The sequence below is a fragment of the Trachinotus anak genome, unplaced genomic scaffold, assembly GCF_046630095.1.
Source record: "Trachinotus anak isolate AG129_WGS33_773 ecotype Australia unplaced genomic scaffold, CSIRO_AGI_Tana_v1 ptg000004l, whole genome shotgun sequence".
In the NCBI taxonomy this organism is placed as follows: Eukaryota; Metazoa; Chordata; class Actinopteri; order Carangiformes; family Carangidae; genus Trachinotus; species Trachinotus anak.
Window position 1 is genome coordinate 11141664 of NW_027273855.1, and position 26544 is coordinate 11168207.

The 26544-nt window shown below is 40.7% G+C and overlaps 1 protein-coding gene across 2 annotated transcripts in view; it reads left to right on the plus strand.

The window, feature by feature from the left end:
• phactr3a (phosphatase and actin regulator 3a) overlaps positions 1-26544 on the plus strand; it is a 31275-nt gene that overhangs the window by 2737 nt on the left and 1994 nt on the right. The window contains exons 2-9 of one of the 2 annotated variants that reach the window (XM_071475862.1): positions 14522-14686; positions 16752-16919; positions 17586-17801; positions 19072-19300; positions 19597-19847; positions 21020-21173; positions 25854-25909; positions 26357-26418. In XM_071475862.1, the coding sequence (XP_071331963.1) occupies positions 14522-14686; positions 16752-16919; positions 17586-17801; positions 19072-19300; positions 19597-19847; positions 21020-21173; positions 25854-25909; positions 26357-26418 (1301 nt within the window). The remainder of the gene's footprint in view (positions 1-14521; positions 14687-16751; positions 16920-17585; positions 17802-19071; positions 19301-19596; positions 19848-21019; positions 21174-25853; positions 25910-26356; positions 26419-26544) is intronic. The other variant, XM_071475863.1, reaches the window with a different exon arrangement.

Here is a 26544-nt window from a genome sequence, read left to right on the forward strand (position 1 = left end):
GATTAAATTATTTAAGTTTTTTAAATGTCAAGTAAGAATTGCACATAACAATTTCCCAGAGCCATAGTAGATACTTGTTTTGACTGACCTCCTCCGTGAGAGGTGGGATGTGGCTAATGTTTGGCTTTATGACTGTTGCCAAATAACAAACTGAAGAAACAAATGGTCAAGGTTGTTGTAAAAAGACTTGTTTATCAACTATTCAGTTAATCGATTCATCGCTCCGACATTACAGTAGGTTCAAATGACCAGCTACTCCCCCTACTGTAATAATTCACAGAGGAAATCATTTTTCACTCTCCCTCCCACTTGTCATCCCTCTTGGGAAGTCAGAGATCAGGGTAAATGAAAGAACAGTATCCCTAGAGCTCACAGGAATCAGTGGTCTTGCTCAAGGCGACTTCAGAATGGTGGCTCTTTGCTCACACGGCGGCTTAAACCCGTGAACAGTCGGACCTAATTTGTCCAGTTATAGAACAGTGTCTGACTACCAGCACCCCCTGATCAGTGTTTTTTGGGGCTTATCCTCCTCTGCTGGTTTTACTGATACCTGGATAATCCTCCCAGATTTTACATCAGAGGAATCTCTGAGGACTGCAGGTATAAGTTCAATGAACAAGGAGTCATATCAAACCCTGTGAAAGCTGATACTGAGCCACGACGATGACTCACCCCAAACCAGAACAATGTCTTATATGACATAATACCTCCCTCATGCTCAGGCCTTGATGAGTAGAAATATTTGAAGTTTGTCAGCAGGTCTTATTTAATGTGCTGCCTATTTAACAAGGATTTGTTTAAAATGAAGAAGGAACAATGTACAGTGTATAAGAGCAATGGATTAAACAGAAACTCAGTTTGAAGATTTTAATGGGTAGCCAAAGCGTGAAACATTAATAAAGATTTATATACATTTATACAAATGAAACTGGACAGTCTTATGTTACATCAAGGACCTGTTCTGTCTGTATATACTCAGAGTATCTGAATGAAGAAAGTAAGTCCCTTTGTTCAGTAGGAAGGGAATGTTAAAGATGAAGAAACAAAAACATGGAGGCCTCAGAGGTCTGAAATCAAGACCTAGACCGGGGGTACAGGGTCCAGCAGCACCTGAACAAAAAAAAAAAAAAAACGTACCAGGTGCTCCAGCCTGGTGCTGACCGGCAGTGAAATAGAAGAATCATTTTTGTCCAAGAAGTAACGAGGCATTCAAGTACTCTCAATGATGTGGAAGAGGGAGTATTTGTTGTGGCTTTTCACTGCTGCTGTGTGGTAGACACAGCGGATGGATCATGGTGTTAATCTTTGAACCAAACTGAACTCTGGACTCTGCTGGATTCCAGGCTGGTTAGGGTGCAAAGCATACTTGTAGAGGCAGAGTGAAAAAGTCTTGGCATTAGACAACATCAAACACGGGCTGGTGATATCTATCTATCTATTTATCTATCTATCTATCTATCTATCTATCTATCTATCTATCTATCTATCTATCGATCTATCTATCTATCTATCTGTTTGAATGATTTTCAACGTACTGAAATGTACTCTCATTAGAACCAGAAAACAATTAGTTGATCAACTGATTAGGCAAAAGTTAACAATTTTGATAACTGATAAATAGTTTGCTTTTCATTTTTCTGGATGGTTGGATGGACTAAACAAGACATGTGCGATGGGCATTTATTAGCGAAATTTCATGAATAGTTTTTTTAGCTGTCATGTAGGAGAAGAGTAAAACAAAAGAACACATCAAGGTCCGTGCACACAAACTAGATTACAGTATGATGATAGACAGTGCAGATGTACTGTAGCTTGATTTGCCACCTGCGCCTACATCAAGATCAGCCTAATTAAGTCCTTACTTCCTATTTTCAGTAGCGTAGCTGTAATCCATGCCAGAGTCACGACGCATTCGTCATGGTCAGCCTTAAGGGACTATGAGTCAGTCAAGGCCACCTGTTAGTAGCAGCGACTGGAGAGCTATTCATTTCTCTCCTCCATGATGCACAGAGGTCCCCACAGAGGCCAAGAAGAAACACTCAGCCATCTAGAGTCTGAGAGTAGCTTCTTGGTTGACTAACAAAATATCTACTCTTACCGTCATTAAATTTTTACTGTTGTTTATCATTAATTGATGTAGTTGAGACTGCGGGAAGCAAATCTTTCAGAAAAAATGGCTGTATGTTTGAAAGCTGACCCTTTGAGATAGTGATACATATCTGTCAGTCTCATTCAGTCATTTTATACTGTAGTTTACTGTACTTGGTAAGGGCGGGCGATATGACTAAAAATGTTCCATTGCAGTATATGTTACGATGATGTCCATCATAATAGTCATTTATAGCAGTGGGTGATAAAGATACATCTGAATGAATGGGATGAAAAACATAATGGGCTTGAGGGCCCACCGCATGGACTGAATAGTATAAACATGATGTGGCCTTTGTGGTCATGTGATCTCAACCTATTGCATATGGGAGAATTTGAGCCAATATGTTGTATGTGTATCTCATAGAGTTCAGTAGACTTGAAGACTCTTTGCTAAGAAGCATTGAAACTGTTAAAATAACCTGTTAAATGTCTGTTTTTGGCTAATCCAATGAATAAAAATGGAAAATCAAGGCACTTCATCACATTGATACAAAATTAATAAATTCAACATTGCCATAAGGCAGACCTGGTCAATGATTTGCAACACTGTCCACAAGAGATATTAACAGAATAGTTATACCAGATATCAGTATCTACCATTTTCTCCACTAGATCAAATCTCTTCTTCACTGACTCATGGATAGCGCTACAACTCACTTTTTATTCATCTATTGATTATTTTTCAATTAATCGGTTATTTGTTTTAGTCTATAATGTAAAAATAAAAAATACAATGCCCCGGAGTCTCCAGATTTTTTGTTTTTACAGATCAGTCAAATATATTCCATGCTTCATAAATGACTTACAGTAAATCAATAATTGTTCCAGATCTATTTTCTGTCAGTGCACTCATAGTGCCAGCTCTACTCACGCTATATAATATCACATCACCCAACTCTGCCCCTTAATGAATCTTGAAGTTTGTCACAAAGTCACATGTCCATATAAACAAATTATGGTGTTTGGGATCTAATGATAATTACTGTAATATGATTCAGCACTCACAGAGACTTATACACCACCAAGTCGTCAGCTAATAGTTGTCTCTACACTAAATCAAATGAGGCCACAAAGAGTTACTCTTAACATAAAAAAGATTGTTCCTTCTCCTCTCTGTCTGTAACATATGTGGATGTTGTACTAACTGTACCGTCACATTGTGGATCCATGGCCGATGAGCAGTGAATGGGGATAAGCTGCATCCAGGCGTCTTGTTGAGCTCTGCTCTCTGTGGACGCCTTCACTGTCTTTCAGCCGCCCATGAAAATGGAGCACAAAAAGGACGGCAACAACAAAAGCCCTACATCATGCCCGCTCCCTGTGGATGGGGGAGCAGATTAGGAATTTGACGGTGTTTGAGCCATTTGTTGCTGCGGCTGTTGTTTGCATGCATGTTTTTTTGGCATGTACATCCATGTCTGCATTGATCTGCAGCAGAACTGACAGGTCTGTGTAGACTCCTGCAGTGAAAAAAAAATTCTATCATAGTCAGAATATGCAAGAAGCAGACAGTCAGGCACCTGAACAGACAACTCTTGGAGAACAGAGAACGAAGACCTGTCAGAGACCCCAGAGTTAAGGCAGCACTAAATGGAGCTCTTTAGCCTCTAAAGGCTGAGGTTAAATGGAGTTCATGAAGTTGCATGCACAATGGTGTGAAGGGTAAAGAGCTAGGAGAGGAACCTCCTCTGGGTATAGAGTCTGTAAAACAGTGGAGACACATTTTAGAGGAAAGGAGAAGACAAGAAACTGAAGACTGGATAAGTGAGTCAGGGAGGAGATGGGGGAGAGAGGAAAAGTGCAAGGAGAGAAAGAGACGAGGAGGCAGCGGCTTTCGTTGAAAGAAAGCCAAGAAGTTGTCCTAGTTGGTAAATGGCTATAGTGAGATGATGGATTGTCTATAGGAACCCATTAACAAAGAAGCGGTGGCTATGTGGGTCTGGTTTGGAAAGCCTCTGCATGAGCTCCAGTACCTGGCCAGTTTTTTTTTTCCAGGGAGCCTATACAGACCTTAAAGTGATAGTTAAATCACCATTTTCCTCTTTTTATCTCGATATGTTTGTTTTTTCCTCAGGGAATGTCCTCTTTTCCTCTCTCTGCTGATTGCCTCAGCTAGGTTTTGCATGTTAATCCCTACTTCTACATCATCTTCTACATCATCATCATCATACATTTTTTTAGAATGATTTCTTTCTCCCACAGAGCCAGTCACACCAAAAATCTATGAGAGCGTTGCAGTTGCCTAGACCTGAAACCAGCTTTAAATGGATCAGTTATCACAGGAAGGATTTGGTTAGATATATAAAGTTCAGTTACTTTGAGCTGTGAGGAGGTACTTGAAACTCTTACTTGTTGGTGCATTCAGTGAAGCTCTGAAATTTTTGATTTTCATAAGACTCATCTGCTGAAAAATATGATATCCTTAAGGTATTTAGTCAGGAAATTCGACTTGAAAGATGAAAAAATAAGCTATTTAAAATAAATGTATAGATTACTTTTCTGTTAATTGCCTCTTCAATTAAAAGAGAAAACAGAACAATTCCAGCCGATGAAATCTATACAATCAGCGGAAAGATGCTGTAAAGCTCCATCCAGCTGAGGGGAAACTTCTGCTTGGGTTTGTTATTGTATCTCTTTTTACATTCAAGTACTTATGTGATTCATCGTTAATATGAAAATATTGATCACAGCCACTTTAAGTAAGGTTGTGTAACATAAAACAATACATATCATGAGTAAAGAAAGTGCTATTTATCTTGTTGCTCCCGCCTCTCCACGGTCAATGAGTTTGTGACATCCATAGTAGCAACTCCCCATGTCTCTCTGTCTCTCTGTCTCTCTCTCTCTCTCACACACACACACACACACACACAGGGACACTCCTCACACCTGTTTGTGGCTGCAGTGTCCCTCTCTCCTAACAAACCTGCCAGATTCAGTCAGAGATAGATGAAGAGGGCAGAGGGGAGTCCCGGACCCCATCACAGATAAACGCTCCTGTCTGGGACAGAGAAACATAGGGGACAGGCAGGAAGGATGAACAGATTAAAGATGGAGTGAGACAGAAAGAAAAAGGAACCTGATGCAGGTGAAGCTTAACAGACTTTGAAAACACCACAGAGATGAGGGAAAGTGGTGTGAGGCCTTCCACAGAGTGACTGTCTCATAGGCTCTTACACTACAGTGTTATTGAATATCTCTGCCAGTGCCTCTCAGGAGATGGTAAATGAAATGCATAGCGAGATCAGATAACTGAAAGAAAACAGTCATCAAAGGGAAATGAATCGAAGCTTTTCATTCTGCTGCTAGACTGTGTGTGAGGTAAAAAGAGTAAAAGCCCAATACAACAACATTTAAAGCTTGAGATAGGTTTTGTATTTGTTATACAAATACATACAGCTGAACACATACTAAAAAATCACAAAATGCTAAATTAGAAATACAATAAAAATGCCATCTAAAAAGGTAAGAGGGTACTATATTGGATAATTTTCAATAAGAGTTCAAACACTCAAATGAAATGGGGGAAAGGAAATACAGTATATTGCACTATAGTGCAAATCCGGAGTGACTTTGGACTTGAGACTTAGTTGTATTATAGCAGAGTGAATCTCAGCACCATGGACAGCACCAGCCTTTGCATTGCAGCAGGCTGCTGAACCGAGCAGAGCCGTGTTCTGTGTGCTGATAAGTCCTGGGTCCCTGATGCCTCGACTCAACCAGGCTCTTGATCTGCTGGGAACGAGGCCCAGCTATTTTATTTTATTTTTTTCTTTTTTGCACTGATGACACAATAATGATGAAAGCACACTGTGCAGATTCGGGCACAAATTCCATTTAATTTAATTTGAGCTTCCCATACATCCATGTAAGCCAAAAGTTCCAATCCAATCCCATTAAAACTGCTATTAGAACTGTGGCCAAGCCTGTAGTACAGAGTTTGTGATCGTTATTGATGAGCGAGTAGCTTCTAGCAACTTCTTCATCAACACTGATTCATCATAAGGTCCACCTGACCACGAGATAATGTCTTTTTCACCATTACAGCATCTCTCTGACACAGTACAAGGGCAGCTTAGTGGTCACACAAGTGAATGTCTTTCAGTAACTGGGCAAAATCTTTTGTAGACACTTTTCCTGCCTATCATCAGTCCCACACAGCTGTCACGACTCATTTTTTGCCCCAATCAGTCCGAAGCAATTTTCAAAACAGCTGTTTACATGATTTCAGTCAAGATATACAGAAGCCATCTCGTCATGTTCTGAAGCTACTTGGTCTTTTAATTCAGTTTTCTTATATTATAGTCTTGTCATTGGTTTGGCTGTTGTTTTGGCTGTAGTAATATCATTAATACACTCCATCTATCTATAGCACCAACAGGCAGTGCATTTGTTTGACCTCATGTACTTAGTATGTCTTCAGTGATATGCATGACATGGCTATTGACATGGTTATTATATGGTGTAATGACAAATACGACCATGCATGTAATGTCTGGCCTGTTTAGTATGTCCATATATCCATGACAAATGAGGTTACAGGACAGTTAGTGCGGTGACTCGTGTCTACACAGTCTGGCATCACAAAATGAGCTGTTGGCCACTGTTCATCCTGGCCCTGCATGATCTATTTTAGGTCCAGCACATGGGATAAATACAGCTTTTCGGACAATAACATGGTGAAAAATGTCCTGGTGTTTTTAACTGAATTTTGTGTTTTCCTTAAGAGTAGCAGCTTTTCACACACTACTGTACAGAATGACTCCCTGTTCTAGTTCCAGCTACTGCTCAGGCTGTTACATCAAGTTGTTTTTAATAGGCCCAAACGGTCCCACGCTTGCATTGCTGCACACTTGAGGGAATCCAAAAGTGAGTGGCATCCTTGCTGTGGGAACTTGTTTGGAGATTACAGTGCTAACAGTGGTGATTTGTACTGTTCCTCTGTGCACATCCCACTGTCTTTAATGCCTGGAGACCACGATGTGCCTCTCTCCCTGCAGAGGGACGGGAGCTCAGTGGAACTGAGCTATCAGCTTCTGTATCAAGTGTAGACACAAAAACATATAAGCGCTCATGCACTGGCACACATTGTGGGTGCAGTGAGTATTTGTCTCATACCCTCGCCCTCCCTCTAGCATGCACACTGTCAGTGTGCTTTATATAAATTTTTCACGCTTTGACCTAAATCAGTGGAAATAACAGGAATAAATTACACACCATTGCTCACCCACCTGACTCCACTACTGGAGTCTATGACTGGCCTCGTTGACTGAAAACGCCCACGCCCAATTGCAGGCTGATGGCTAACTCACCTGTGTACAAACCTGTGACTGCTCACATTAACATTTGCTAATTTCTTGAGCAATTCAAAATGACTGACTAAGTAGGAGTTCATGATGTTCAAAGATGGATTTAAAGTGTTGAGACACACTGGCTGCTGGACCATTAAAGCTATGACCTTTTTGTTCCTGGGAAAGTCTTTCTAAACACAAGGATGCCTGTCACTTTTTAGTCAGCAGTGTCTCTAATTTTATAATGAAACCATCTCTGTCATGTGGTGAATCTTTTCAAAGCAGCACTTTTGAATATAAAAGGAGCTGAATAGGTCATTATGAATCTTGCAGTTTGCTAGATTGAAGTGATAGACAGCAGGAACAGCCCAAGATATGAAGGGTGAACCAAGACTTCCATTACCTCATTGGAGGGAGCTTTTTAATGGAATAAGATGAGATTTCTTATAACGGGAACGTAGCCCAAAACTTAACTATATGAACTGGAAGTCTTCCTGGACACAGTCCTGAAGACTTCTTCCTCTGGTTGCTGCTGGGAGAGCAGGTTGGAATGACATTTGCGAAGTCTCGCCCCATTGTGTAGGTGACAGGAAAAGCACTTTTAGCAGGAACAGTTTTGGCTCACTGGGTGGATTTGATGGCTGCTTGGAGTGTTTCACAGTCGGTCAAAGATAGTCCATCTTTTTTTGGTTGAAATGCAGAGGCGTGTCTGTGTCTAAATGCGTCGTGTGTGTATGGGCTTGTGTATGTGTGTGTCTTGGAATTATCATCCATATTTTGATCAGTTCTGTATAAGCAGTGGTTCCTATTTTTAACATTAGTGGTCATTTACTGTTCAGAATAAAAAACCACATAAAAACATTTTTAAAAGCCCAACCCTTCTTCAGTACAGTTCTTAAACTTAAAGTTATTCAGTCCTAATACACTTATAAGACATTTTAAATTAAATGTCTTGTTTCTTAACCCAGTGACCAAAGACTACTTATAAATAAAAAATAAAAACTTTTACTTTACGTCCTTGAATGAGCTGCATGTTTTAGGTTATTTCTATCAACATCTGAGATACTTCTCAGATATTGAGCTTTGAAGCATCATTTAGGGTGAATGTAGATGTTTTGTTTTTTGTTTCAAAGAAATATTATAGTGATATAACACTGAGCTAAAGTTTGCAGACCTATGAGGGGCATATTTTTAAAAAAGAATGGTCAACTATGGATTAGAAGATAAAATATCCTGACTATCAGCACCAAGCATAATTTAAGATCCAAAAACAGTTTGAAGCTTAACCACGTAGTTTGTGAGGCTGTCTGTTAAAAATGTATTGTTTCCAAGGCAAACTCACATAACCCTGATGATGTCTAATGAACGACTAATTTCTTCAGACTTGACAAAGTCACTTTGTACTGGCCACTACATCTATCTGTCCGCCAGGTTTCATTCAAATCTAAACTCTCAAGTGAAACCAGAGAAACATCCTTCCATCAAAACCCTGGAATGAACCAGATTTGTAGTCCTCCTTGTTGATGCTGCAGCAAAGGCTTACACGTGAAGCCACCCACTAGTCCTCATTTTCAACACCAACATATGGTAACAAACAAGGGCCCCAGGCACTTCCTATTGGCTGCTGGCCTCACTGACATCATTTCACTCTCTTGATGCCAGTAGCCCACACGCTGGAGTTTCACACTTGGGCTGTAATCACTTTGATGATCTGGAGGCTTGACCTTTGCACACTCATGTAGCCTTACACACGGCTATCCTGTCTTCTCAGAAATGAGCTTCGTTCTCAAACAAATTACAGAACACAACATCCATGTGAGGATGAGTCATGTTAAAACATTTACCAAAGGAACACTGCTAGTTTTTGTTTGTTTAGGCCAGAACCTATTTATTAGAGCTAATATGAAGAACTCAGTATACAATGTGTTTTTTTCCCTCAGATATTAATCATTTAATTCAGCGTAGATTGTAAAATCAGAATAAAGTACATTGTATGAAAAAGAAAATGGACAAACCTCAGTGTCTACATCAGTGGTTATGGTCATCTACCCAATGACATTCAGAATTGTCCAAAATGCATTTTTAATGAAACTCTTCTGAAGAGAAAAAACTATCCTGTTTACTCATTATATATAGTAATTTTTAAATATATTATTGTTGAAACTGTTTGATGGGATGAATATTTGTGAATGGAGATGCAATCCTGAACATAGGGTAAATTTCTCTGGACAAGGTTCCTTTACAGAAAATCCCTGTGTAGCTAACCACTGCCATTCTTGATCTCACTCTTTTCATTTTACATTGCTTTAGCTCTTCTGCTGCTCACTCTCTCCATGCGAGTTGCTAGCTGGGTGCCCTGACTGTGGCCGGGCCCCTGAGGCAGTGGGGCTACAGACAGATGGCAGCACAGTTGTAAAGCCAGGGGGGTAAAGAGAGGAGGTTAGCTGGCGTGGCAGCCGGTAAGGAGGTGGTCCATTCAAGGGCACATTGTCAGTTGCCTGGGTGGAAGGAGCAGAACCAAGGCACTATGGGGCCTGTACAGATGATGGGAGTCAAGGGTTGGTTTAATGTTATTTATATCTGTGATGAGACTGTATGTCTGCACTGCACTGTATCACGGTGAGTGTGAATGGGTGAATGTGGCTTCCAGCGTAAAGCGCTTTGAGTGGCGGTAAGACCGGAAGTAAGTGCAGTCATTTCACCATAGGTTTGGTGTAGAGGTGCTTGCAACAGAAACACTATAGTAAGAGTCTGCAGTCATTCTGGCAGATGTGTGAGGCACACAGTGGTACTGTGAGCATGGCAACATGTTTGCGGTGACAGTGCTAGCATGCTAATGTTTAGGAATATGTTTGCTATGTTTAGCATGTTAGCATGCTCAGATGCTAACATTTGCTAATCAACACTAAATACAAAGTATAGGTGAGAAAAGTAAATTACAGTTCACCCTGAGGGGACAATACATTTCTCTTCCAAATTCCATGGCAAAACATTGTGGTCAAGATATTTCACTCAAAAACTAAAATGTCAGCCTTACAGTGCCACTGTAATGAAAAAAATCAGTGGCTGACCAAAGTTGGTAGGATTCATCTCCTGGAAACTATGAATGTCTACACAAAATTTCTTGGCCAGACATGTAATGGTTGAGATATTTCAGGTCAAAGTGGTCAATCGACCGACCAAAAGACAGCCTGGCATTGCCATCAAATGTATGGCTGAAATACGAAACTACAGTACACTGTAACTGATTAGGACAGCTTCTTTAAATGTTGACTCAGCTAAAAGATCCACAAAAATAGCACTTCATTGTCCAAGAAAGTGCACCTGACTATACTCCTTTTAAGCTGTAAATGTTGCATTATAACTTGAAGGCTGAATAGTATTTTCAGACTTACTGGACAACCCTTCAAGGCCTTTTCAGCAATGATATTTTCAGAGATCTGAGTGCTGATTGTGTTGAAGAGGTTGTGAAATGAGATGTTACATGATAAATACTTGATGTTCAATGTGCTTGTAATGCGCCCAAATGATGCAAACAGTCATTGACATAATTTTTGTCCCAGTGAGCTACTAGATTATCAGGGGAGGGCTGTTTTATTCTGATTTATCTTTTAATACTATACAGAGAGCTTTAAAAACACCAGCCCATTCACCAGATCGCTCTGTCAGGTGATTCAGCAAACTGAGGCTTTGCCCCTCGTAACAGTGCTGCTGAAATTATCCTACCACTCAGTGTGAATCCTTTTCATTGCAAAATCTACAAAAAAGGTCACAAACGGATTCGGAGTTGTAGTTGTCATTCACTCACATTCTTTGCCTTTGTGGTTGTCAGTATCAGAGCAGAACAGGAGAGACTCAAACACTTTTTTTTAAAAGGTACCTTTCATTTTTTAAATGAAAGGTACCTTTTAAATTTCCTACATTTTAAGAGAAAAAAAATATTTCTGTTGGTTAGTTCTCACCTTTGGCACTTGGGAGGGGGGATGTGCTCAGTGTGCACATGTGGGGAGAGATCTTATGCTCCTGAATGTGCTGACAAGCTGGTTAAGCGGGGTGTGGTCCCTGGTGGCACATTTATACTCTCTGTTTTAGTTTTCTTGCCAAGTCACATTATCATATTGTCTACTTTACTCTACCCTTAAATCATTTCAGTTCACACTGCACTAATGCAATATAGAGTTCAGCAGCTGTAGCTTATACTTTCCTGAATTCCTGATGTTGTTTATGAATTATATTGGGAATTTAATCTTTTATCTTGTGTAAAGCTGTGACATCACCACCTGATTGGATACAGTGTGTGCAGACTTGTGTCAGAGACGACTATGAGCATACAGGAAACTCCCTATTGGTCCACTGCATAAGCCTGACACGTGGATTTAACAAATCCTATTTACATTAGCATATTAATTAGAATTGCACATCATCGCCACACGGTGCATGTAGTCTGTACATGCTTATCTGACACACATTTCAATGCACCCTCATCCAATGGATAAAAGAAATCTCCCTGTGCATGCATGTGCTTTCACCTAATTCCTCTGCTCTACCCAGACTCCTGTCATTTTCTCTGAACATCCACCCCTTCTATGAAAAATGAAGTTACTTGATATGCATTATAAATAGCTGCTCTGTGATTGGACGAGCCAAGATTCTCCTGCAAGCTCTTCCGTATAGCAACAGCCCCCTCCCATCTCTCCTTTCTCGCCTCTTTTCCCTGGAATCCCCCTTCTCCCCCCTCCCTTCCTCCCTCTTCCGATCTCCTTCCCTCTTTCAAAATGCAGACAGATCTTGTCCTCCATGTGGCTTCACCCCTACCCATAATGCACTTGGTGCTGCCACTGGCTTTAGATGTGGCAGGCAGTGTCTGTGTAGGGGGCTCCTTTCCTCTTCTATCTCCTCCTCTCCTCTAAGCTACAGACAGACTCGCTCCTCCCGCTGGCTCCCACTGCTGCGGCAGCATCTGGATATGGTCGCCATGGCAACAGCAGCAGGCCCTTTCTCTACACACTCTCTCTCTCTCTCTTTCCCTCTCACACAGACACCTCTACCCCCCCCCCCCCCTTCTCCCCCTCTCCTTCTCTTAAGCTTTTTTTTTTTTCCTCTGTGCTGGGTGCGTTTCCTTCAAGCTTGACCTGGATTCTGCATGCGGTGCCACGTCTGCCATGCTGAATGTGTGACAGTAGTGATGATGACACAGTGAGGCGGGCGTGCATGGTCAACTGACCTGTTTCCAGGAACTTTTAGGATCAAACTCCAAACTGGAAATGACCCCCTTTCATCTCGTCTGCTCTTGTTTTCTGTCTTGCCATACTTTTCCTTTCCTTTTCTCTCTTTTTCCATTCCTCTTGACTGCTTGTAAACCCTACTTTCTTTCCTTTTTTTTCCCTCCTTTCCTTTCCTTTGACCTTCTTTCTCACTTCCTTTTCCTTTTCCCAACACCCTCCCTCTCCTTCCTCCTCCTTCCCCCCCACCCCCATCACTAACCACCATTCTCTTTCTGCTCCCCACCCATGTGCTTATTGGAAGAAGCAAGGGGCTGCAAAATAGCATGAAAAGGAGTCAGCTGTATCCTCCTTCTTCCATCACTGTACTACATATCACACCCCAAGCAACTCTACAACCCCCCCCCCCCCCCCCCCCAACACTGCCACCCTTCCTCTCCCCAACCTCCCCCATCACAAATCCTTGCCTCCTCCTCAGCTGAATATTTGAACAAAGATATCAGCCTCCTGAAGGCAGATATTGCTCCGTTTTTATCTCATTGACGTATGTAGCTCTTAAATACATGGTGCTTATTGTGCATTTCCTCTTTCTTGGCTCTCTTTGTGCCTGGATGGTGGCAATCCAGCAGCAATGCGCAGACATGGATCTTTAGACCCACAATTTGCTTGATATGAGTCACAATCTTCATTTATTGAAATACAAGTTTCCTTTAGAGAGAGAAAGGGGCTCTTTGTGCAATGATGGCAGTACAGAACAGTTAAATTAATATCATGGACTGCACTCTTAATGATTACTGCATACTCCTTCATGTGTTTTTATTCTTTTCATCTGAAACATAATTTGCATATGAAATGATATGAATCTCACCTAGCTGCAGGTTTGTTTTACCGATTGTTGAGACTATTTTATGCCTATTTTCTTTCGTTGCTTTTTGTTTTATTTGTAACCTTTTTTATATTGACCCTTTCTTTTATCAGCTTGCGTATGTTCTGATGTGTATAGATGGTGCGTTCCCTCTGTGTGCTTTTAAACTGCCATGTATTTTGTATTTGATTTGCATTTTATTTTGATTCCTGGGATATTAGCAAACACTTTGTTGAAGTTAATGGGGATCTAAAAAGAAGGGCATTATGGAACATACTGCAGAGGTATTTGCACCTCCTGAAAACACTGATCACTGCGGAGACGTCTGTTGTGTGAGAGCTGGGACAGATAACTTAAATTCATTAGAATTGAAGCAGCATTTTAGAATAAAAAATGTTGATAATTAAAACAATCATCCTTGTTTTGCCAGGCTGTCGAGTCTAATGCTGTTTCTGAGAAATCAGCGAGACTGGCACACCTGTTGGTCTCCGGGGAAAGGCGTCTTTTTGTTGTCTTTATGAGCCTCCCTGTGTCCGTGTGCTCTCATGCTCCCTCCAGATTAGGACTGTGAGAGATATTTATTTTGATACATGACGTATGGCTCGGACAGAGGGGATCCACAGGAAAATAACAGCCGTGAGGGAGGGAGAGAGGTGTGCCTTGATCAAATTAGTTTTTCTAATTCAATCTGTTCACAGCAATTGAAGTCCACCATGGTTAATTCAGTAAGGTGAGTGTACTAATTGTGTTCTGCCTTCTCTCTCCCTCTTTCTCTCTCCCTTCACCTACTTTTGCACGTTTGGTGATTTTTCTTCATCCCTGTGCCCCGACCTCCATACTGCAACACACTCCCTGTTTGCTGCCTTCTTTCCCTGCTTTTGATCCTTCTCTTGTCCACATCCACACCCACTCTTTCCTTACCCCGTTTCATCCTCCTGTAACAACTCTCGGCCCTTCTCTGGGCTTCTCCTCCATCTCCATTGTCTCTGTAGTAGAGGTGTTGGACCAGCAGAGGGTGCTGAGGACAGGTTGCCTGGTGACTGGGGTCCACACTCCACCCATCCGACGAAACAGCAAGCTGGCCACCCTGGGGCGCATCTTCAAGCCCTGGAAGTGGAGGAAAAAGAAAAATGAGAAGCTCAAGCAGAGTTCAACAGGTACAGTTGGGTGGAGAAAGGCTATAGATTTCCAGGTGCCACAAACAGATGCACTCACTCACATTTCTCCTCATCCTCTCTAATAAATCAGATTAGGGAGAGATAATTAGAGGGTGCGGGTGCAAGTAGAGTTCAAACTGTCTGAATTAAGTCTGTATTTTATAATGACTCCAAGGAAGTGCTTTCCACATTTTACATCACTATATCCACAAAAACGTGCAACACAATGTTGTGTTCGTTTTAAAATCTAAGAAGACACAAACAGTGCTTACTGGTGTACAGTGTTACATACCTTTTGAATTTTGATGTTTTGAGGGTTCAGGCGTGGTTGGTTGACATTAATATCACAAAATCAAGAGGAATATTTTGCCAATATCAAAATGTACCACAATATGGGAAATTAGATTTTCCAAAATCCCAATTTAACTTAAATGTAATCAACTATGACCTGATGCTTCCTGTGTTATCATTTCATTCAAGTTGTGGAGCTAAGTGTCATTTAACAACACTTGCAGCTGTTTTGAATCCTCAAAGACCCTTCTAACCATCCGAATGAAATGATATCATATTTGCTGCACAATTTAAAAAGATTTTAACCTGTTCCTCAAGATGCGACTACATTTCCTGCCCAGGAAATTGGAAATGACATTTTTTTGCAGATCATCCTGGGGAAACTGGTTAAAAATATCTCTATCTATATACATTATCATGTAGCAAACAGAGTATTTTTTTATCCAGTTGGTTAGATGAGAAATACCTTCGGAACATTGGTCATAGCTGTTAAACGAAAGTACGAAAGTTGATAAACTGTAATAATAAATCGTCATACAGTCACCTGGTGTTCCTGCTTTAGTTATAGTTGGTGTCTACAGTTTGTCTAGCATTATATTTGCTGTGCACAAGGCTAAATGTGATGCTCTTACTGTAATGGAGCTATTGAATATTGAACTCCTAAGTGAAAGAACCAATACCACATTGTAAAATTACTACATATCAAAGTATCAGAAGTGAAAGAAGTCACTGTGCTCCTACATCAATAAATTATTAGACTGTTAATACTCATACATAAAAGTGTAAGAGGGTAAGATAAACCTGAAGGGTTGTGAAATGTTTAAGGGGAGAGTAAAGAAGAAAACACATTTAAGTTCTGCCACAGTGATTTTTATTTTTTTGGACCTTTCTCTAACCTTTACTTTTTTGTGAAGTGATCCCTTTTCCTCTCTGGGCCTCAAACAGTTATTTAAATGAAACCATCTGAGAAGTTTAGATAAAATAATTCTCTGCTGGAACTGCTAACAAGTCACAGATGACTGGAACATGAGCCCCAATGAGACCCTGTCAAAAAGATTGGGAACCTTGTGCTGTTTTTATATATATATATAAAACGTTCATCTGAATGTGACTTGTAGTTATAGCTGGCTAATTCCATTTCAATTTAATTAAATGGAGTAAAAAGCACAATATTTTCCTTTGAAATGTGGAGCAGAAATATGTAGCATAAAATGGAAATACTCAGATAAAGTAAAAGAATCCCACAAGTGTACTTAAATATAGTACTTATTTACTGTCTCTAAACAAGTGGATATCTTATAAGAATATTGTTCGTCTCCACAAACAAGGTGGCTTAAAGAGTGAATGTCATTTTGGGTCATGCCAGTTGGTCACATCACTGTCTGTTGCTGCGTTTGTCAGCCAGCTGTCTTTTCACAGGTCATTTTTTTCCATGACATTGTATGCCTTCATTTCCAAAGATAATTTATTCACATTATATTTATTCATAGAAAAGCATATTTTCAGTTCTATACCACAGTACACAAGGTTATACATCCTCGAACCAATAAACCAAGTAACATAAGCCTCTCAGTACTTAACCGTATTGAACAAGCGATGTTCACAATGCTCACAATAACCAGAAGAGACTAAGCAACAGGTTCAGCACCAATACCAGAAATGACTTTTTATCACTGCAGATAATTCACATGAATGCCACATATTCTTGTTCATCTACTACACAGAAATCATGGCAGCTACACATTCATGCTTCTCTTCTTTTATCCTCTCACAGATGTAGCATTATCCAGCAGTCTTCTATGCCACGACCCAAGCTCCCCCACCCAGGGCTGCTGCTCAGATGGCGCAGTACTGCTTGGAGGATTCGGGGGACATTTGAACTCAAACCTCACAGTCAGCAGTGTAGAATACCTTGGTCCTGAGGAGGAGTATCCCCCTTCAGGTAGGACAGTCGCTCACTGTAATCAATAGACACTATAGAGCTGCAAAAACAACAGATAAGAGAAAAAAAAGATTTGTTAAGTGATGGGGTATTTTTGTCTCAGCTTTTATGTTCTTGCAAAAAAAGAAAAAAAATTAAAACAAAATATTAAAACATAGATACCATTAGAGGGCAGCAAAGACAATTCAATGACATTCTTTGCCTCTGCTTTTAGCTGCTAGATGTGTATTTAGGAGAAATCTAGTCCCCATTCACTTAGCAACACATTAGTTTTGTATGCAATGCTGTAACAAATGCATCATAGATGTGTTTTTTATGTACAAAGTTAGTAAAGTACATTTCATTCTGGTGGTAGACACTGTAACCAGTAGGACTAGTGCTGCTTGGTAATTGCATCAGTCTTTAATTTTAGAATATGCTAATGTTATTCACTTTTCAAAAAAAATGCTTCTGCTTACTTCAATAATTACTCACAAATTTGTTTATAGAATTATTCAAATTTCTTTCAATTTATTATTGTTTTAACCTCACTCCTCTTTTAAATATTAACAATCTGTTTCCACCAGTTGCCACGCATTTAATAGAATATTTTTTTTATTCTTCACAACAGTACTCTTTTTATTGACATTTATAAATGTTTTGTTCCCCTTCGTTAATGTCCTCCAGTAGCTGCCCCTCTCCAGGACTGTGAACGAGTGGAGGAGAATATACTGCTACCAGAGGAGGAGGGAGGTGAGGAGGTGCACCCTGGCGGGGATTTACCTGACGGGCTGCAGGACATGGCTGACCAGATGGAAGACAGACCAGAGGAGGAGATTCCTCCAGGAACGTCCCCACCACAAGTACCTCCAAAACTTTTGCCCCAGCTGAGTACTGGAGATGGTGAGCACTGAGGAGTTAAGAGAATGTCATTCTTTTTTCTCTAATGTAGAGTAAATTCAAATTGACAGGCTTGCTAAATAAAACCTGCCTCTGCTTAGTTTGAACTACAGATGGGTGAAAAAAATGAATGCAGATGTTTCCATACAGGGCACAAGTATAAAAATGATGTGAATCGTACGTTATGGCCCTCATATTCATAGTCTCAACTTAGATCCAGATAAATCTGAAGGGTTGTGAAATGTTTAAAGGGAAAGGAAAGAAGAAAACACATTCAAGTTCTGCCGCAGAGATTTTTATTTTTTTGGACCTTTCTTTAACCTTTACTTTTTTGAGAAGTGTTGGATCATTTTTCCTCTCTGGGCCTCAAACAGTAATTTAAATGAAACCATCTGAGAGGTTTAGATGAAATAATTCTCTGCTGGAACTGCTAACAAGTCACAGATGACTGAAACATGACAAGGAGTCCCAACGAGACCCTGTCAAAAAGATTGGGAACCTTGTGCTGTTTTATATATGTATATGTTTTCTTATATAAAATCTTCATCTTAATGTGACTTGTAGCTATAGCTGGCTAATTCAATTTCAATTGAGTAAAAAGCACAATATTTCCCTGTGAAATGTGGAGTAGAAATATGAAGTAGGATAAAATGGAAATACTCAAATAAAGTAAAAGAATCCCACAAGTGTACTTAAATGCAGTACTTATTTACTGTCTCTTAACAAGTGGATATCTTATAAGAATATTGTTCGTCTCCTCAAGTAGAGTTCTTTGCTGAGTCAATGCAATGATGCACCGAAGCTGCTCTGTTCGGTCATGGTGACACAACACATTACAAAGACATTTTTTCCTTTAATTTGTCACCAGTCTGCAAATCATACCTTATTTCAGAGTCAGGGTGAAAGAAACTCAGATTCAAGCCTGTAGACTGCTGTGCTCAAACCAAGCTGAGCCACATTTTCCAACAATTTACTGTAGTAGAGAAGATACAGTACATTCTTTAGATGTATTTCAGACAGCAGACTGGCAAGGAGTTTTTTTGGGGGGTTTTTTGCAAAAGAATTCTTCAAATTTGTTCTCATATTAAACAGATGTGCAGGCCAGGTGGATTGAAGAGTCTGAATTCCAACAAGTTAAAATGTAAATGTGCCTCTCAAACTTAAGCTCAGTATCTGAAGATAAACTCCAACCCCTGTGACCTGAAAACTATTATGCAGGAAAGAATTTTGTTTATTAACCTCCAGCGTTTCTCTCCTCTTCGCTCTCTTTCAGATTCAGGCCCTGTGTCGCTCCCCACTCACCTGCCCAACTCCTACCTCCCCAAGGAGCCTCCACCCAGGGCCACAGAAAGCCTGGCCTCAATGACCCTGCCGCTACGAGGGCCCCTGGCCAACCCCTCAGGGTCTCCACATCTAGGAAATATGATGCATCCTCCCATGCCACCTAGCTGCATTATGGAGGAACTGCAGAGAGCCTTCGCTTCCAAGAACAGGCAGGAAAGGTGAGTCCTCTGGTTGACCCCATACATCTGTTTATAGACGCTCTGTTCAGGCTGTTGCTGGCTCTGATGAAAAGCCTCTTTCCCTTTTGATAGGATAGGATGATAATATATATTTAGTAACTATAATTTGCTGACAAATCTCTCATTTCTAACAATATAATTTCCAATATATAACTAATCATTTGCTTTAAATCTGACTCATAAAATCTATATTTAAAATCTAGATGTTTTCCTTTACTCCACCCAATGTCAACCACATTAACACCACATTTCTTCCCCTCCCTGTGTCCCATTAGTGTCCATGAAGGGTGTGAGCAGGGCTCACCCCCGCGGCTGTGGTGCTCTGACGGGCGGCTCTCTCGCTCCTGCAGCTCTGAGAACCAACACACATTATCTTTGGTGGGTGGCTGTGTGGGAGGTGGAGGGTCCGACTGGCCCAAGAAGGAGGCAGAGGAGAACAAGGAGAACGTGCGGCTGGACCAGTGCTTCTCCAACACCTCAGGCCTCCCCACCGATCTGGACGGCTGGAATGAGTCTGTCATCTCTGGTGGGTTGAAGAACTTTAAGCGCGATTTAAGGTGTTGGGTTTTTTTTTGTTTTTTTTTTTGGCCCTGCACTGTACATAATGGATTTAAAAATGAAACAATCACTCTGAGATTAAAGTGCTGGACATTTTTTTCATTTGAATGTGGTTACATCTGTACTGGGATAAAAGTGTGGCAAATACAGTCCTGTGATTGTCTTAAGGTACTGATCGAAAATTGGAGGGACTGTCATAGCCAGCATCTTTATTATAGTTTGCTTTGAGCCCCAGAGACCCACCACTGCTCAGATCCTGGAAACTAAATGGCCCCTAGGCTTTCTGTTGTGTCAACTGCCTTGTGGATTTTAAGTAAACTAACTTATTTGGGAATTTGCAGAATTTAAAGCTGCACTAATCAATGTTTCCACATGGGTCAAATTACTGTGTGTAATGTGAGGGCAGTTGCTTGTAGTGATGCACCCAAGCAAGCTTTATCACCCAACTCCGCAGTTCATCTGAGCTCTACACTGTTTTTTAGTGTCTTTCAGCTCATTGTTTTGGTTATTTTTCTTAGGAGTTGGTAGAGACCATGATGGAGCTAACATTTTGCTATGTGAATGCTGGGTGTGTAAATAGGCAAATGATGCTAACTAAGTTCAACATACCATTCCTGTGAAGTCACCAAAATAATAAAATCATGCTTATTTAATTACATGTATACAGTCCAATGGAATAATATAGGTCTAAACAAATCAGCTGACAGAGTGAACCGGGGGGCTTATGGGACCCCTGGAGACACAGTAATCAGCTTTGGCAGTTGCACATAAAACGGATATGTGCCACACAGTTATATGGATGTGGACATCCTCAAAAACCGCTAAAGGTCTGAGTCAGCATTTTACACCAATAATTCTTGTTTCACTTCATTTCTAAATGCGCTGCAGTACAGAGCAAAAACGGAAATGTCTATGTCCAAATACTTCCAAACTGCACTATGAATAATGTTCAGTTAGTGAAGATATTTGTTGTGAATACACAGTTAGTGGCAATTTTGGGACCAGAAGGCTTTATTCATTTACCCTGTGTCTTTGCACATTGTTAGGATAAGAAAAAGAAGAAGACTCTTATGAAGGTATACAAGGCTGATAATAAATTAAGACTTTCCTGTTTATGAATGCGTGTATGCATGGTTGCAGGCACACTTCCTCGCAGGCTAAGGAAGGAGTTGCTGGCTGTCAAGCTACGAAACAGGCCCAGCAAGCAGGAGTTAGAAGACAGAAATATCTTCCCAGCAAGGAGCGACCAAGAGCGCCAGGAAATTCGCCAGCAGATCGAAATGAAACTCGCCAAGTAAGCAATGAAATCTTCTCTGCATTACTGTGTCTCTGTAGTATTCGCAATCCATTTGTTGAAGTAATGGCAATAAACAACAGGTTGGATAATGTATTTTGTCTTGTGATAGAAATATTAAATGTTTTAATGATATCAGTAGCAGATTTTCTCTTTGTCCTGGCTTAAATATCCTTGTAGGTATGATCCCTTAATATCACACAGCTCTGCAGTTCATTAATGACTTCCATGCTATTCATGGTGCACTAGCGCGAACTCATGTTAGAACTGGATAATTGTTTTTGGAGGGAAAGCCTACATGCTTAATTTCCTCAGTTACATAACAGCCAGCAGTAGGTGGAGGTGAGATTAAAATGGGATCTAAACAGATTATCTGATCTGTTTTGCACAGACTTGATTTATGTTCTGTAATCTCTCACTGCTCAGAGGAATTGGTTTGAGTGTAATGCTACATACTCAAGGCCAACCCCCATACTGGGAAGCCTCTCTATAATATTCCACCCTAGCATGTAACTATTTTAACTAAAACTGAGATGCTTCCAAATGTGGGGAAAGTAAGCTGTCCACTCAAACCAGTGAGTGGCCAAATGGAATAAAGTCCCAGAAATCTTTTGGGCGAGAAATATGCACATGCGCAGTAAATTCCCAGATGCTTTTCTTAGAGTTCCTGGCGTGCAACAAGTACAGACAGACGGTGCTTCCAGGAAATCTTTGTACAACACACACTGCTGATATTTGCACGTGTGTGTCCCTGCCAGGACATTAACAGAACTGGCTTTTCTGATACAACTAAGAAACTTAATGTTCAAAGACTGACAGCAGCAGGCTTGTGTGCTAATGTGTCACACGACTAAGGTTCTTTAACACCAGCGCATCAAACAGGGGCACACCACAGCGTTACATAACCTGCTGTGCAATATCTCGCAGCCAAGCACAGAGTGCCACCCACACTTTAGAGAACAAGATCTATCGTCTGTCTGTGAGACAACTAAGAATACTGCCTCCCTGATCTATTCCTAGATTGACTGGAGGAAAGCATTTTATTGTTGTTTTGTGAAAAAAATGTATATGTGTTCACAAGTTTGCAAGCAAGCAGCTTACATAAAGGTGAGGATGGAGCATGACTGTAGCTTGTGTAAGAGCTAGCAGGGTCCATGCTTTAAAGACAGAGAGGTTCCACTTGTAGCACAGCAGTGAGAGAATCTGCTTGTTACACAAAGACCTTGTTCTACACGGCACATGGTTCAAAAGATTTATAGTTTTTAAATTTCTTTACCAATACAGACGAAATGAATGACCCCAGGAGGATCCATAAGGATCCTTGAAGCAGCTTTATTTTTGTGCTTCATGCTGATATTGGTGAAAAAAACACCTTTGCATGGCACCAGGATTTTAAGCAGCTGTGCAGATTTCATGTACTTGTAAACAGCTTTAAAAAAAAACAAAAAAAAAAAACATCTGCCTTATAATGCTGCTTTGGTTCACTTGGATCACTTCCATAATCTTTAAATCTTGAAGCTCTAAGCAAGTTATTTGAATACTATTACTTCATCTTACAGTGTCAAGCATATGTAAGAAAATGCATTTTCATCCTTCAGCACAATATATGCATGTATTGAAGGCATACTGCACCATATTGGTGGGAAATCCTGGCTAAATATAGCTCAGAATGGTGAAGAGGAGGGCAGACTTATCGGAGGAAAAAAGCTCATTTCCCCAGGGCATGCATACTGAATCACAAAACAATCCATCACACCCTCCTCTGGATTTCTCTGGGTAACTCCCATTTTAGATTCAATCTGCTCTTTTTCTCCATCCTGTCCACAGCTCACAGTATAAATCTACTGTTGCATTTGCTGCCAATCAAGCAGAAAATGCCACCAGGACTTATGGTGGATAATGACACCTTGTCTATCCATTGTGCCAGTGATAGATGACCTTTCTATCTTTAGACTCCCCACCTGGCACTTGCGCTGCAGTCGCACTCTGCTGTTTCTAATCTTAGCTCCTGACACTGTTCAATAATGCATCTCCCCATGCTCTCCCTTCTCTCCACAAATGTGTTGTTGGGGAGTTATATCAGCAGAAATAATAGGGGGGAGGGGCAGGTGGGTGCCTGCTACTGTACTTGAAAAGGGATGAAAGCTGGGAAAGGCCAATTCTGTCTCCTTGCGCAGTTGGCAACTGAAATAAAAGACTGAAAGCCTCTGCCACCCACTCACTGGTTTTTCTTTCTTTTGTTTGGATTTTTCATTCCTCTCTTGGCTGGCATTGCTTTTCTATTCTTACTCATATTATTATTCAGAACATCCTGTGTGGCAAAAGGATACCCTTATGCCAACAGGCATTTATGCGTCATCATGGTATTCTGGGGTTACCTCTTTTTGCAATTGTATCCCAAACCCAGATGTAGAAAGCAGTAGGTGAGAAAGTGGTGCAGTGAGTCAGGGAGTTGTCTCATGCAGTGATCTTCTCAGTTATCACAAATAATATTTTGTGAGTCATTTGGCTCATAAAGAATAAAATCTGACTTTGCTACCAAAATAGTGTTTAATATTGACAGTGGTCTCTGATTTATTCAGCTCACAGAGTCAGACGCAAGAAGGTAAGCAGTCTGTTTCTAAAAATAGCCACAGATTCCCCGTAAGGCACATACAGCTCTGTGTGTAATAGTGAAATCCCCATTAGTGTGTTGCTAGGGAGAAGTGAGAATTTCTGCAGGAAGACTCTATTGTCTCAAAGATACCAAGTGTTGTTGCTAAGCAACTCAGCGACCAGGTCAATAATACAGTGGACGGTTGTATTCGCTGGGGCTTTGGAAGTGATTTTCTGTTTCATCTGTTTAAAATGTAACACTGCCAGCGGTGTGGGAACACTTTGCCTCTCAGTTTGCTTATTGAAGAGTCGAGAAGCAAACACGTTGTCGTTTTGGGCTGTTCCCCGCCTGATAAGATTTTGAGATAGGATTTGATCAAAAACTACTCAAATGATCAAAAGGGGAACTTCACAGAGGGGGTATCAAAAAAAATAATGACAACAGAGAAATATTTTCTGTTTTGTAAGGGTTGTTTGTTTTCATTTAAATGCAAATTGGAAGAAATTAATGAAATCTCTACATACTGATTAGGTGTAAAATGCTGAAACTGTTTACACAACTTTCTTGGTGTTTATGTTCCATTTTTAATCTTATTTCTCAGAAGAGAATTCGCTAAAGAACTCATAACTACTGAATTATTCCTTATGCTGTTTCTGGACATCTTGTCACACGTTAATTACAAAGACTTGTCTGTGTTCATTCTAACACTACATAGTCATGAGTAGAAACGCAGTGTTTGGGAGGGGTTGAAAATAACATACTTAATGTTTTGTCTGAGAACCCCGCTGTCTTTCTTTTGCCAGTGTTGCTTCATTTAAGTAAAAGATATGTACAAAACAAACCTAAGATTATTATTACATAATTCGTTTGAGTCTTTTCTGTGTAGATGGTAGCATCTGTCGTTACACAAATGTGGTTTTAAGTTGGTTCAATTGTATTAACAGGGTTTTGAAGACTAAAATGATTTATAAGCTATTCAGTGCCCAACAGCACAGATGTACACATGCACATTGGACAACCAGGACAGCTTTGTGTCTAGGCTTCAGTATGTGACCTAACTTTGATCTTTAATAGGACAGAACTATAAAGTGTCCAGTGTTAGCTTGGGTGAGGGGATAAAGAGAATCCTGCTGCGTGGCGGCATTCTACCCTCTCTGTCCTTTCCACCTCTGGAGATGTGCTGTGGGGTGTGCCACATGCTGTCTGGGGCTGAGTCCTGTTGTGCAGCTCACATTTATTATTTATACAAAATATGAATAGTTCACAAACACACGGGACTCCGGGAAAACATTGGATTCTGGAGACCTTTTGGATGCTTTGATGGTGAAGGGAACACAACAGCTTTATATAAATGGACCAAGTGTGATCTGAATGTTTAAACTTGATCATAGCAAAGAAGATATTGCAGTTGTATTAGATCATAAAATAGGTTATAGTATTTTGACTCTACCAAATATTCTTTTTTTTTTTTTTGTTAGAGACAAATTCATTTCCTTCCTTAAAAAGATGTCCCTTTTCCGTGACTAGAAATAAAATGAACTGGTGCAACAACATGGGTAATATGACTGTGCCAGCAGCCCAGTGTAGATCAGGAGGAGGTTGGGGATGCCGTGAGTGGGAGCCTTTTAGGCTCCGCCTCCTACAAATTATGCATGTAGTAACCAGGGAGACTGGGGTAGTCGCGCCCCAGCAGCCCATCACGACCCAGTTCAAAAGCGCTCGTAGGCAGTCGGTGGATAGTAAAGAGGAGTGCCTGTGCCGCTGCTGCTGCTGCTGCTGCTGCTGCTGCGCTAATACAGGAAACGCAATACGGCAGCTGCGCCTGAGATGCAGCTTCTCGAAATCGAAAAATAAAATTGGTGGAGAAATCCTCAACCAGGAGAATCGCGCTTCTTTGATTATTCCAGATGTGGGGAGCGCCTCTGCCCAAGCATCACAGCCGCGGTTTGGATGCGAGATGGAGACATAGGGGATTCCTTTCGAGATCGCGCACAGTGAAGAAACTCCAGCCGGTTTAAAGAAGACAGGACAGTTACAGATTCAGTCAAAATGGTTCAAAACGTGGTTTTGGTGTTTCTCCGCAGGAGGCTGAGCCAGAGACCCAATGTAGAGGAGCTGGAGAGTCGAAACATCCTGAAACGTGAGTTCAAATGCCTACGTTCCTAAACTGCCGCCTCTTCGCCTGAATACTAATATTTACAATTAAAAAACATATGCAAAAGAGGTTAAATACACTTTAAACACGGCAAACTGATGCATTAATGATGGCACAGATTGCCAACTGTAGTACATTATTCAGGAGCATAAGAACGCATGACTGCACACTCCCTCTCTTCACTGTGGAACCCGCTCAAAGTGTCAGGAACTGAATTTGTACAGAGATTCTCTGCATGCTGAACTTGCGATGGCCTAGTTTTTTTTTTGAATACAGATTTTGCATCAGTTTAATTGCACAATCAGCGGTGAATTTATGCCAATTAATCAGTGAAATAAAAGATGTGAAATCAAGTCTTCAACGCTTTTAAAAAGGTGGTTACTTGCTGATATAATATGGATTTCTAATATGGCTGTCTTCTTTTTTTACCAGAGAGAAATGACCAGACAGAGCAAGAGGAGAGGAGGGAGATCAAACAGCGGCTAAATAGAAAGGTACAAAACTGTGATTGAACCCCCCCCCCCCCCCCCATGAACATTGTAGGTATGAAACACATGGAGACCTCTGTGCTTCATCCAAAGTTAACAGCAGCCAGCTCTAAACGTTTGTCCCATTTGCTT